The sequence below is a fragment of the Spermophilus citellus genome (genome assembly GCF_964194105.1).
Source record: "Spermophilus citellus genome assembly, chromosome: 1".
Lineage (NCBI taxonomy): Eukaryota > Metazoa > Chordata > Mammalia > Rodentia > Sciuridae > Spermophilus > Spermophilus citellus.
Window position 1 is genome coordinate 1,007,150 of NC_138182.1, and position 14,443 is coordinate 1,021,592.

Here is a 14,443-nt window from a genome sequence, read left to right on the forward strand (position 1 = left end):
GAGGCCTGTCAATGGAGAAAGAGGCCAGCTGGGGCAGGACACCCAGGGGTGCGCAGGAAGGAGTCAGGCAGGAAGGAGCCAGGCCAACAGTGTCTCAGGAATAGGTGGAAGCCACACAGTAGGTGGACTCCGGGCAGTGCCAGGCCCGACCCCAGGCTGCAGGCACGTCCTCTCAGGGCCACGAGGTACCTCCACCTGCCCTGCACCTGCACCAGGCTGCTGCCCACCTGAACTGCCCTGCACCTGCCCTGTACCTGCACCAGGCTGCTGCCCACCTGAACTACCCTCCATCTGCCCTGCACCTGCACCAGGCTGCTGCCCACCTGAACTACCCTCCATCTGCCCTGCACCTGCACCAGGCTGCTGCCCACCTGAACTGCCCTGCACCTGCACCAGGCTGCTGCCCACCTGAACTGCCCTCCACCTGCCCTGCACCTGCACCAGGCTGCTGCCCACCTGAACTGCCCTCCACCTGCCCTGCACCTGCACCAGGCTGCTGCCCACCTGAACTGCCCTCCACCTGCCCTGCACCTGCACCAGGCTGCTGCCCACCTGAACTACCATCCACTTGCCCTGCACCTGCACCAGGCTGCTGTCCACCTGAACTGCCCTCCACCTGCCCTGCACCTACACCAGGCTGCTGCCCACCTGAACTGCCCTGCATCTGCCCTGCACCTGCACCAGGCTGCTGCCCACCTGAACTGCCCTCCACCTGCCCTGCACCTGCACTGAGCTGTCCCCTACCCCGAGTCGCAGAGGCAAATCTTTGGCCATCTGAGTCTCCAGGGCCCCAAGAGGTGAGCTGCAGCCTGGCCAGCCCTCAAGCCTGGGTCCTCCCATGCTCTGAGGCTGCTCAGACCCTCCCTTCTCTCCAGACATGGGGCGCTCCCTGAAGGAGGAGGCCAAGCCTGGGAGCGCCTCCCAGCTGCCCCTGCTGCACCCCAGCTGGGCCCCTGCTCCTGTGCCCTCCCGATTCCTAGTGGACACAGCTGCCCTGGCCACTTCCACAGGACTCCCCACACTCCCTCCAATAGCTGCATGTTGAGGCCCATAAAAAAAACAGTCTCTGACCCCTTGGCCACCAAACAGTCCTCCTGGCCAGCGGCTGGGGAAGGTCAGGGGTGCCCTCTATCACCACTCCTCCCCTCCAGGCTTCCCCACAAGACTTTGGGACTGCTCCTCACAGAGGGACCACACCTCCCCTGCTGGGCCCAAGGGTGCTGCTCAGCCTGCCAGGACACACTGACTCGCCAGAGGCCTGCCCCCGGGGCCCCTCACAGACAGGGCCTTGTGGCTCTGTTCAGCTCCGCCCCTCAGGGCCAGAAGCTGTGGGCCCTTCTGTGGCCTAGAAGCTGATGGTACCACATGCCCTCAGAAGTGGCATCTGTGACCTCCTGGGGTCCAGGTTCCCCACCCAGCTGAGCTCACCTCCTCCCAGGGACAACTTCCTCAGTGCCTGGCCCAGGCCAGCACCTGGGCAGGATGCCCACCCGCAGCCGCTCCCTCCTGACCGCCTGAGCCTGACAACACAGAAGGCAAGAACTGAAGGTATCAAGTCCCTGCAGGGGACAGGCCGAGGAGCCCACACACAGGCCACCAGGTCCCTGCAGGGGACAGGCAGAGGGGCCCACACACGGGCCACCAGGTCCCTGCAGGGGACAGGCTGAGGGGCCCACAGACAGCCCACCAGGTCCCTGCAGGGGACAGGCTGAGGGGCCCACAGACAGCCCACCAAGTCCCTACGGGGGGACAAGCCGAGGGGCCCACACATGGACCACCAAGTCCCTACGGGGGGACAGGCACAGGGGCCTCACACGCAGGCCACCAAGTCCCTGTGGGGGACGGACCAAGGGGCCCCACAGATGGGCTCCAATTTCTTGGACGTCAGTGCTGGGCGGGCAGCCCTGAACTGCAGCCTGCAGTGTGGCCCCACCAGGAGACAGGCAGCCCCACCCGGCACCTGGGGGTGGCCCTCCAGGGCCTGCTGGAGATGCAAGCCCCAGCCTGCCCAGGGCCAGTGAGCAGAGACCGCACCCACTCCCGGGGTTGGGACCAGGGATGGAAGACACACTTCTTTACGCATCTCTGCGATCTCTGGACAGACCCTCGCCAATGTGGACACCAGCCAAGGACAGGGTGCAGAGCTAGTGTCTGGAGCGAGACTCTGGGGTCACCAGGAACAGCAGAACTCAGAGGAAGAGTCATCTGCCCCTCAACCTCCCATGGAGCAGGCTGAGCCTCTGTGACAAGTGGGGTCACTGCACAGCAGCGAGTCCTGGGGACCCTTTCATGGGGACACATCTGGTCCTCCTCCTGGAGCCCCTCCCTGGTGTGGTCGAGGTCCTAGGGTTCGGCCTGGAGAGGAGAGAGCGACACCGCTGGGCACCGGGCTGTGCCGGCAGGCGCTGGGTTCGCCTGGCCCCCGCTGTACCCAGGAGCTGTGCTGGGGTGTGGGGGCCTGGCATCTTGGCCCAGAGCTCAGGCTCAGCCTGACCAGCAGGCAATGTCCTCCGTGGCCTAGATACCATCTGCACCCACAGGGAGGAGGAGGAAGGGAGAGGCAGGGGCGAGGTCTGCCCCACTGTGCCCCTCTGGAGGGTCATCAGGCATCCCTGGCCACCCCTCAGCTCTGTCACTCCAGCATGGCTGCCTCCCGTCCACCCTCAGATGGCAGTCAGAGCCCAGAGGCTGCCTGGCCCTCTCTTCCTGAGTCCACGGGTCAAGGGCAGGTGTGCAGGGGACAGATTCCACTGGTATCTAAGGACGGAGTGTGCCGAGAGCAGAAGCTGCATCCAAAGGCCTGGCAGCTGCCCTTCATTCCCAGGTCCCTGGGGAGACGCTGCGCCCACCAGCAGCAGCAGACACCCAGGGCAGCAGCTCTCTCCAGCCCCACTGCCGTGTCCTGCTCCCTGGGCAGTCAATCTGTAAACATTATTCTGAGAGCTGGGGGAATTTCCACGCTCTGCTCCAAGAGAGCCGGCGGGCAGGAGGGCAGCTGTGGGGGAGACGGTGCACCCAGGACCCATTGCCCAAGGCTCCACCCACCCTCCTGCCCGACTCCCCCTCTGGCCTAGCGTCCCCCACACAGTTCCCCACATGGCCTCCTCTCCTGGAGCAGCCAGCAAGAGAGCCGGGTCCTCAGGATGGTGGACCAAAGCAGACCCAGGGTGCGCCGAACAAACCTGGACCCAGGCCGGCTCTCAGCCACACCCACAGGTCACCACTGGACCCCAGGCCGGCTCTCAGCCACACCCACAGGTCACCCCCCGGTTCGTACAAGAGTCCTCACAGCAGCTCAGAGTTTTCCAATGTGAAAGAAATACCACAGGGCGGCACCTACCCCAGGGGACACCAGTCCTGTCCCCATGTCCCCATGCCATCCCTCCCATCTCACCTGGCTTTGGGCGCCCTGGGGCTCCCCGGCGCTTCCTGGGCAGTGACCAGAAGCGGCGCATGGGCCCCCGAGAGGCTCCCTTCTCAGCTCCCTTCTCAGCCATGGAGCTGCCCTCACAAGGGTCTCTGATTCAGAGACAGAGGCCAGTCCAACCTTGGGGTCAGGGTGGCCACAGCCAAGTGCGCCTCGCAGTCTCCACCACTTTCAGGTCTCCACAGGGACAGCTGGAGGCCGTGCAGGTGCCAGCAGCCTGCAGGAGGCTCTTGGTGCTGAGTGGTCACGCTCCTGGAGGCCTCGGGCTGTCCCAAGCCACCTCCTGGGCTCTGGACTTCCTATCCTCAGGCACCTTCAGTCCTCCTGCAGCCTGTCCTGAGGTCTTGGGCTGCCCCACACCTCGCAGAGTGGGCAGAGGGAAGCCTGGGGCTCTGGGAGAGAGCAGAGTGGACGGCCGTGCCCGCCCATCTGCCTTTGCGTTGGACGCTTCCTTCCTCAGACAGGCCGAGTGGACACGGCTCCACAGCCAGGAGCTGCTGGAACCACAAACACCTTTCAGGCTCAGGAAGTCTCAAGTTCAAACAACAGCGACAAGCCCCAGGAGGGGGGCTGCCGGCTTCTTGAAATAACCAGGCAGTTCCGCCGTCTGTTCTCCCGCTGGCCGCGAGCTCGGGGAGAGGAAACGGTGGGGTGGGTTTGCTTGGCAAGCACCGCTCTGCATGGACAGCGGCTGCGCCTGACCCCAGCCAGCGGCTCTGACCCTCCACCCCTGGCCATGGATGCCGCCCTCTGACTCCAGGGGCCGCTGCGGCGCGTACTGGGCAAGCATGGGGGTTCAGACCTGCATGCCGTTCACTTCAGCGGTGTCACCCCGGCCACCCACAGTCCCATGGGCTCACGTGTGCTCAGTATCACACGCTCTGGGCCACAGAGGGTCTGTGCTCAGGGCAGTCTCCAAAAGGCCGCGCTCTGTCCGGGGCGCTCCTTGCTGTTCCCAGCCTCGTGGCCACAGCAGCACGTCTACTGCCCAACAGGGCACACCTGACGGCAGTGGCCCAGCGTCCTGCTGCTGGCGTCTGGGGGACAAGGAGTGGGCAGGCTGCTCTGGACCCCTCGTCCATCTATGGTGCGGCCTTAAGCTACTGCTAGGAAATCCACACCCATCATCTCCGGCAGTAAAAGCGTGAACCCACCCTGATGCCAGTGACTGAGGAGGGGGTGGTGGCCACGACAGGCAGGGAACAGCCCTGTAGCACGCACCAGACCCAGCACCCCAAAACACTGTCTAGAAAGGGACACAGAGAGCACAGCGCAGGCAGCCCTGGCCCCCAGCCCTGCCACCAGCCTGGCCCCCACAGACAATGGCTCCTCTGCTGCCACCCAGGGTGCCTGCTGCTCTGCCCGGCCTGCCGCCCATATGTCGGGCTCTTCCTCTCTGCGCGGGGCCGTGCCTCCCCACCTGCGTGAGGAGAAGATCGTTCTTGCTGCGGACTTCCCGCCCCAGGGGGAGAGCGCGGAGCAGCCACATGCCTAGCAGACCCCTCTGCTCGTCGCAGCCCTGGGCCCACAGGCAGGGGTCGGGGTAGGCTCTGGCCAAGGCACCATCTGGGAGGAGCTGGAGGGAGGCTGCTGCTTAGCTGGGTCCCCAGCTCGGATGGGCGTCTCTGCTAGTCCTCCTGAGCCCAGCCCCTGGTGCCCAGGGCCCTGGCCTGCCCCACGAGGAAGCGACCCCAGTGGGGGTGCCCTGGACACAGCCACGTGCTGGCCACTCCTCACCTGTGCTCCTGTCATTTCCAAAGGTGACTTTGTCCCTCAAACAGAGGTGGGGAGTTAGGGCCCGGAATTAGCCAGTAAGAACCAGGGGCCGGCCCTCGAGGGACAGAGTCCTCACAGAGCCGAGGACTTGCTATTCTCAATGAGCCTTTGGACTGATCTGCTTACCTTTTTAAGATAATGGCCACATCATGCTGGTCAATCCTGCGGACCTCCAGTGGCCGAGCCTGACCACACCAACTTGGAAGTCCTTGAAAGTACAGAAGACAGGGCCAGATGTGGCTCTGCAGCAGGGTGCTGGGCTCCACCGGTACCCAAAGGAAGGACAAGCCATCTTCAAAGATGAAGCAGACTTGCAAGATGAAGCCCCCCTTGGACACTGGTCACATCTCTAGTGTGATGAGAGCACGGAATGAGAGCATGCTCTGCCCTCAGGGACTCAGGAAGCAGGACCTTGCGGCCTGCCGGAGTGCCCAGGCTGTGCTGGGCTTCGCACTGGACCCAGCGACCCAGCAGAGTTGATAAAGGCCCAGGCAAAAACCAGGGGCCCCTGCCCAAGTCCGACAGCCGGGGCCAGCGATCTCCCACCTCCGTCAGCCTCAGGACAGTGAGCGCCTTTGTGTCCTCGCCTTCAGACCTTGAGCATCTCCACAGGGTTCCATCCCCCTGGCTTTGTGCGATTTGGGGATTTGCATGGGAACAAAGGATTCTCTGGGGAGAGAGAAGGCACAGAAGGCCCTGTGGCCTGGCAACTCTGCAGTGTGGTGACCTCCTAGTGGACGGCAGAACTGGGTCTGAACCCTGGGTCACGGCCCCAGAGCCCGCGAGGCCAGTCTTTCAGTCAAAGCAACTCTGCCATGTGCTCCGAGGACCCCAGGAGGCAGGAAGCCTGTGCCTCACAGTGCCCACGGGACTCCACCAGGACCCACCGGGGCTGCGAGCTGGGGATACCAGACGACAGCAGCTAGCTCGGAAACGGCTTGAAAGATCTGACATTTTTTCTCCACACCCAAGTTATAAGATGAATGTGACCAGAGGCCTTCTGAATGAAGAGAAGTGTGAGAATACTGCCTAGAGTCCTGGGGTCTGCGAGCTTCCAAGGCCACCAACCTCTGCCTCCTCAGAGCTGCTCAGGTGCCAAGAGTGCCTCAGACATGGAGCCCGGGCCACACACGCACCCAAGTGTGGGGAGGCAGGAGAACGAGCAGGCGCAGCAGCAGCCTAACTGTGTCACTGAGCTGCAGAGGCTGCTGGCTCAGTCATCAGTCAGGGGACCAGGAACCTCTGCAGGACCCTGGCCCATGGAAACCTTGTCGGGTTCGGCACCTCCACTGTGAGGAGCTCAAGCCACGTCTGTCTCCATTCATCAGAGTAAGGCAGCTCTCCCTAGTCCTGCTTCCTTTACCTTTACTAGTCTGTGGTGGACCCTCTGAGGTGAAGCGGAGCCGACCACGGAGGGGCAGCAGCCCCCGGCACCTTGCAGTCCCGCCCACTAGAGGGCACGTCTCCAGAAGCCCAGCCTCGGGCTTTAGAGCTGGGTCCACTGCACACGGAAAATTCAGAGAGGTCTCTAGAGGCCTGGCACTGCTGGTGCCCGCCTCCTGCCCTCTGAGGCAGGAAGGCCTCGGCACACCCCCAGCACCCGCCACCCATGCCCCTGGGAAGACACCCCCCTCAGTCCACACAGGCGTCCAAGCCCTGCTGTTGACGGCCATGTCCTGGCTCAGTACCCTGGAGGCCAGAGGACGCTGCACCCCCTGCGGGGCTCGGATACTCAGGTATGGCAGCCTCTCGTCTTCCACCCAAGCCAGAGGGAATAGACTCCACTGCTTTAGAGCAAGAGGAAAGCTGTCTGCCCGAGGCCTCTCTCCTCCCAGCTGGACGTCTGTGGTCCCCACCAGTTAAGTCCCACTGTGGGCCAGTCAGCACTGCACCACAGCACTGCAGGACCGACGTCTACCCAGCGACACACAGGGCACAGGCACTTCCGCCCAGCTCCGTGTGGCCAGGCGCCCAGCCTCCAGGGCCCGTGGGACCACAGTCCAGGGGGACCCGTGCTCTCTGTGGTCCAGGCGCCCGGTCCTGTACCCGTCCCCGCTCCATGCCAGGGCCGTGGGTCCGTTTCATCGGTGACTGTGTCTTGTCTACTTTTCATAGCGATTTCCTCTTTCCCTTCTCTGAAATGCGCAGACTTTCAGCTTTGACTTCGGTCCTCAAACGCAGCGGGGGGTTTCCCACAGAAGCTCATCTGCCTCCAGCGAGGAGGACGGGAAGCTGGCCCAACTGCGGTCAGGCAGCCAGGCACCGACACAGGCCCACGTGCAGACACCACGACGAGCAGATGGCCACTTCACAGGGATGACGGAGGGAGGGCAGAGCTCACAGACCTTGCTGACTCCTCAGGAAACAGCCCCTGGTGGCCTGCGTCCAGCGCCCGCCCCACGCGCGGATCTACTCCCCGCAGCAACCCGGGAAAGTCGCGAGTTCCACAGCACAGGCTGCAGCAAGATCGCCCTTCACAGTTCCTGGTCCTGGGTCACTAAATCACCAGAAACCACGCTGGTGGCCCTTCTGGGCCCTCGGGGCAGGCACGGAGGGTTGGGAAGACTGATCCTGCTCTCTGGGGAGTGGCCACTCACACTGAGCATCCCGACGGCAGACAGCTGGAGAGCAGGGAGGAAGGCCGACACCCTACACTTCCCGAAGCTCTGCCCTGGGCACCGGGCACACCCCAGCAGCAGTGGGGGGCTGCTTCCAGGTGGAGCATGGCCCCTGCCACCCCGCGGTGAGGGCCGGCGGGAGGAGTGACCTCAGACCAGGCCTGCCACCCAGGCTCAGCTCTGTTGGACAGCTGACGTGGGGGACTCCACAGGGGAAGGCAGTCTCCACAGAGCAGGATGCACCCCGGCTCTGAGGCTCCACCGCAGGGCACCCAAGTCCTCTGTGGGTTAGGCCCAGGGTCCAGTGCCAGTCTCAGCCTCCTCACTGACTGGACTCATGGACTTGGGAACCCTGAGCCCCCGCCATCCCTCTTGGACTTCACATGCCACCTCTGACCCCAAGATAACTGGGGAGTCAGAGCATGTCTGCTTCCCTGGCGGGTCTGCCTGGGAGCCCGAGGCAGGCACCCTGAAAGGTGGGTGAGTGCATGACACACCCCCAGCAGCTGTGGGGCTCTGGCCCTCTCCAGCCTGGCCCTCGGTGCAGACAGCCGGAGCTCGGCACATGCTCCCATGTGCAGCCCTCACCGGCCACTGCAGGAGTCCGCCTCTGCAGAGCTGCCCCCAGGGTGCTGCAGCTGCATCCACTGGCTGGACGGGACGGGAGTGAGGAGGCACACTTAGGTAGTGTGGGCGGGGTCCTCCAGGCATCTCTGGCTGAGCGGAGGCCACTGTGGACGCAGGCCCACACAGGCCCAGAACACAGAGCAGAGTCGCATCGTGGTCAACAGTGGAGGGCCAGGCCTCTCCCAGGGTGGCTGGGCCTCCTGAGAGCATGTGGGACTCAGGCGCCCAGCCAGTGAAGAGGTTGGCACCACCAGCAGAGCGTGGGCATCGGTCAGGACACCCGAGAGCAGTGAGTGTCACCACAGGGCCCAGATGCAGAGCCACGGCAGGAGCCCCATCATGGGAGGGAGGAGAGCAGCCCCAGCCCTGAGAGTGCCAGAGGAGGAGCCCTCGGCACAGAAGAGGATGAGACCCGACATGGACCAGTTACGTGGGGCAAGCAGCACCACAGACCAAGACTGGAGGCGGCACCGTGGAGCTAGACACACCCACCGCTGGAGCCAGGTTACAGCGTGGGAGCCAGCCGAGGGGCTCCACCAAGACCTCACAAGAGAAAGTTCTCCAGGAAACACGGAAAGTGAACATCTGCAGAGAAGCCTCGCAGGCCACGCTCCGCGAAACGAGACCCTCCTGGACTTGGCAGCGTCTGGCTGACTCCCTCATGCTTCCTCCCACTGCCCAGCAACTGCTGCGGCTACCAGGACACAGCACAGATGCAGCCTGGCACGGGGAGGTCTGTCTTCCCATCACCCTCCCCAGAGAGGAGCCAGAGTCTCGTGCGCTTGCTCTTTAATGGGGTGTTGGACAGAGGACACCGGCGGGGGGAGCTGGACCAGCAGATGGACAGCAACGCTCACCTACGGCTATTCTCCCCTCGAGGTGGTAGCTGGAGTTGGGTTACTGGACATGGTGGACCGCGTAGAGGATGGGTGATGGGCACAGAGTCAGGGAGGACATGTGGTCCTCAGAGAACAGGGGCCGCAGCAAGTGGGCTCACCAACACCCCTCATCACTCATGCTCTGAGGCAACTCAGGGATGCGTTTGTCCCTACAATGCCAGCCCTCGGCATCACCACCTGGACCCCGTCACAGCGTGATACGGCTTGCACTTTCACATCTATCTTCATGCCACCACCCATTTACCTGCCATGCATCCATACACACACCCACCTGCCCACCCACCCACCCACCCATCCATCCCTCATTCTTTCACCCACTCACCCAAGATGAATGACTGGATAGATGGATGGACAGGTGGGTAGGTGGACGAATGATGGATGGTGGGTGGGTAGATGTGTAGATGAATCCATTCATTCAGCTATAGATCTGCCCATCCATCTACCCACACCCACTTCACCCGTCCATCCATCATCCATCTACCTACCCACCCGTCCATCCATCATCCATCCATCTACCCACCCGTCCATCCATCATCCATCCATCTACCCACCCGTCCATCCATCATCCATCTACCTACCCACCCATCCATCCATCATTCATCTACCTACCCACCCATCCATCCATCATCCATCCATCTATCCACCCGTCCATCCATCATCCATCCATCTACCCACACGTCCATCCATCATCCATCCATCTACCCACCCATACATACATACATACATCTATCCACCTACTCACTCGTCTACACTTCTGCCCACCCGTCCATCCATCATCCATCCACCTACCCACCCATACATACATACATCTATCCACCTACTCACTCGTATACACTTCTACCCACCCATCCATCCATCTACCCACCTGTCCATCCATCCTCTCATTCTTCTACCCACCTGTCTACCCATCTAGCCCACTCATTTGTCTACACTTCTGCCCACCCATACATCCATCATCCATCCACCCACCCATCCATCCACCCACTCATTCATCTACACATCTGCCCATCCTTCTATCCATCATCCATCTACCTTCCCACCCATCCATACATACATCTATCCACCTACTCACTTGTCTACACTTCTGCCCATTCATCCATCCATCCATCCATCCGCTCATTCATCTACACATCTGCCCATCCTTCTATCCATATACTCTCCCCACCCATCCATCCATCTATCTATCCACCCACTCATTCATCTACACATCTACCCACCCACCATCCATCATCCGTCCACCTACCCACCTGTCCATCCATCTCTCCAATCATTCATCTACACATCTGCCCATCCATCTACCCATACCCACTTCAACCATCCATCCACATATCCATCCACCCATTCATCTACACATCTACCCACCCACCATCCATCATCCGTCCACCTACCCACCTGTCCATCCATCTCTCCAATCATTCATCTACACATCTGCCCATCCATCTACCCATACCCACTTCAACCATCCATCCACATATCCATCCACCCACTCATTCATCTACACCTCCGGCCCTCCTTCTATCCATCATTCATCCACCATCCAGTCACACATCCACCCACTCAGTCATCCACTCATCCATGAAGAGAGCAAGGATTTCCTCCAGATCCATCAGTGGAGAGAGTGGGGCTAGATCTAAGGCCCTCGACGACAGCGGCTCTCCGAGTTGGGATTCTGGACTAGAACAACCTGGACACCCGGGAACTTAAAGGGGGAGTCCCAGCCTCTGCCCAGGCCAGACTTCTGGGCTGGAGGCTCTGGGCTGGCCCACGGGCTGCCTCTTCGCCAGTCTTCCAGGCGACGCAGGCCAAGCCCCAGCCCGAGCACCACCGCTCTGCATTCACCAAGTGCTTAAGTCAACCTGCTGGGGAGCATGTCTCCCCCAGATGCTTCCCGTTTTCCACCAGTTACTGCTGAGAAAGCCAGGACAGATGGACGTGCTGGGAATGGGGTCCCCCACAGAGGGCTCTGCGTGGCAAAGTGCTCCTGGCCTGGTACTGAAGGTCAGGTCCAGGAGCCCGAGTGGCCTCTGAATGCTCAAGGTCAGGGGACGCAGATTCACAGCCCACCAGGCAGCACACACTGTCCTCTTTGGCGGGCAGACCAGCCCAGGTGACCAAGGTTCTGTGCGACAGGAAGTGACACTCAAACCTGAAGTTGGAACAGAGGTGATGGATGGAATGCCCGTGAGCTCAGGTGAAGCCGCAGAGGGCCAGCCCACATGCAGCCCGAGGACAGGGCCCAAGCCCTCAGCTGCGAGTAGCTCTGCAGACCCGGATCACGGTCCCAGGCCCACGGGCTGCACCTGCTGCTGCTGCTGATGTGACACAGGAGGCGTGAACAAATCTGTGACCTTGATTAAAAGCCATTCTGCGGCAGACAGGGTTCTTCAGGAAATGCCTGGCACTTAAGCCTGGGCTGGTGGTTAGGGGCACACTGACCTCTCCCCTTGACCTCACAGCGTGCAGCAAGCCCCTGCGCTCTGAGAGGCTCCTGCCGGTCCTGAGTGACATGCAACCCTCACGCGATGGTTTACAGCTTCTGAGCCCAACCCGCCTGCGCCAGGATGCCCCTGCCCAGGAGGAGGAAGGCCGGCTTAAGCTAAGAGGGGTGGCCATGTTGGGGATGAGCAGGGCTGGGTGCAGGTGGCTCCCCATGAAACAATGGGAGAGCCACACACTTGGGCCCGTCACCTACATCTGACTCTCGGGAAGTGTGCGGCACTCAGTCCTGCAGTACTGCCCCAGGACAGGCATCTGAGGGCTGCTGCTTCAGACAGACAATGGTCACCACCAGGGCCCGGCAGTGGGCCGGCCCAGCCTGCTCCCGGAGGGGTCAGTGCACCCCCGAGACAGCTTTTTGCGACTTACATGCACATGTGTCCTTCTGAGCTCATGAACAAACCTCAGCCCTGAAAACCCAGGGTGACATCACAGTTGGAGCTGTGCCCACTCCTGGTCCTGACGCCAACCAAGGCAGAGGAGAAACACAGTCCTGGTCCTCCCGGGGACAAGCCCCAGCCACCCATGAACAGGGCACCCACGGTGTCCTTCACCCTCACCAGGCCCGCAACAAGCAAAGCGTGGCCCACATTCCAGACAAATGGAGCTGCTTCTGTCAGAAGAAGGGGACAGATGGCGTGAAATGGCTTTAGTTTTTTGGTGTCCATATCCAATAAACACAAAATCACCATCTCAACCCAATGTCTTCAAAAGTCTTGGTTAGAACACCCCACACAATGATCCCGCGGACGAAACCACTGGGGTGCTCTCAACACCACACCCAAGCCACAAAGCCGACAACATGTCCATGTTCTCCCAGAATACTATTGTTCAGAAAACTAGATAATGACACACACAGCACATCAGATGACAATATCAGGCACACGTCAGAACTCACTGTTACTGGTACATCCTTATTTTCTCTTCCAGAAAAGCTAGTTGCCGCTGCCCATTTCCTTGTGCACAATGCAGCATGAAACCCAGAGGTGACTAACTGAAGCCAACCGGACAGGAGCTGTCAGTCCCTGTGAGCTCAGGTGGGTCCATCTGAGCTGCTCTTCACAGCTAGTTTTAAGTCATCTTTCAATTAACGCCAAAAATGAACGTCCACTCCTCACCCAAACCACTTCCAAACCTTTGTCTCAGGCTTAATTTACACTTGGTGGAGAAAAAGAGCCACCTGACTAATCTAGGTTTCTCCTCCTCAAAGGAGCTTCCTTCTGACAGCGCCCCGTCCCCACCTGGCTCTGCAGGGCCTGGGCCAGATCATGCTGGCCCGCGAATCCTGTCTCTCTCCATTGCTGCTGTCACTGCTGCAAAGGCAGCTGAGGTGCACGCAGGCTGGCATAGCCCCCGTGGCTCTGCACACACCCTGATGGTGTCCAAAGCCTGTGCCGCTGCTTTGCAGTTATTTTAACTGTGCCAGGCAGAGCAAGCCACACCGACAGCCCACGGAAACAGCCACCAGCGATTGCCCATCATATCTGTTCTTTCCTGTTATCAGAGCTAGAAAAGAAAAATGAAGGCGGCTATACAGCCATGCACGCATTTCCCTGCATTTGAACAAATGATGTCGAACACACAGCCAGCAGCTCCGCCTACCAGTGTGCCTGGAAACCGCGTTTAATCTCTGCACCATTTCTTCTAGGGCCATCTCTTCATTTCTCAGCCAAAACCTCATCCTCTGATGCTCCAGATCGCCGCTCAGCTCTGCCTGCGCTGCACCGGGAGGTGCTCTCCGGGCGGGGCAGAGCGGTGGGGAGGGGGCGCGGCGGCTGCGGGGAGGGGGCTCGGCGCTTCGCCTCCCTGCCCGGGATTGGTCCCCGCGCCACCGGGAGCGGGGCGCGCCCTGCGCTGGCGGGGGGCGGCGGCGGAAGCGGAAGCGGCGTGCGCCTGCCCCGCGAGTCACCACCGCGGCCACCTGGAGTCCGCGCGTGTGCACCACCGCGGTGGCCAAGGAGGTCATGCGTGTGCACCATCACAGGTCACCTGGGGCTCACACCGCAAGGTCACCCGGGACTCACGCATATGCATCCGCCGCACTCACCTGGGTGGGACTCAGGCGACACTGGGAGGTCACCTGGAAATCCCGCTGCACAGAGGCACAGGTCCCCGCCCCCAACCCTCCCCTGGCTCCACCGGAGCGCCCCAGTGGAGCCGTGTCCTTGCCGGCCCTCCAGGCAGGGCCTCATCTTCCACCCCCTTTACCTCCTGTTGTCCCTGGGCAGGTGCAGAGGCCGCAGCAGCCTAGGGCGCCCTCCTGGCCTGGCCGCATGCCTCCCAGGTAGCACCAGATAAGTAGGCCGCTGGGTCCCTGAGGGGGTCGGTGGGTTCCCAGGGGCAGGGAGTCGTCTGCCCAAAGGTGCAGACCTGGGAGGAAGCAAGGCTGCAGGCCGCGCTCCACCTCACCATGGTTGGCAGGGAGCCACACTGTGCATTTGACACCGGCAGCACCCGGCTGCCACCTGCAGATTGGAGCTCAAGTGTGCATGTTGTGGCCACCACCATCCCCACTTGCAGATGCCCGGTGCATGCACACTTCACCGCACCCCTGACGCAGTGCTGGCATCCTTTGACAAAGGGCACTTCAGGAGAGGTGA

General features: G+C 61.5%; 1 protein-coding gene across 7 annotated transcripts in view; it reads right to left on the bottom strand.

Annotated features, from left to right (window-relative positions):
- Positions 1-13,560, bottom strand: part of MCF2L (MCF.2 cell line derived transforming sequence like) — a 104,436-nt gene extending 90,876 nt beyond the window's left edge. Inside the window, exon 1 of one of the 7 annotated variants that reach the window (XM_081297221.1) lies at positions 13,446-13,560. In XM_081297221.1, the coding sequence (XP_081153347.1) occupies positions 13,446-13,524 (79 nt within the window). In that variant the 5' untranslated portion in view covers positions 13,525-13,560. Of the gene's footprint in view, positions 1-3,394; positions 3,896-13,445 lie in introns of those variants that run through there. The other 6 variants (XM_081297223.1, XM_081297215.1, XM_081297213.1 and 3 more) reach the window with 6 other exon arrangements.
- Positions 13,561-14,443: the final 883 nt, after the last annotated feature.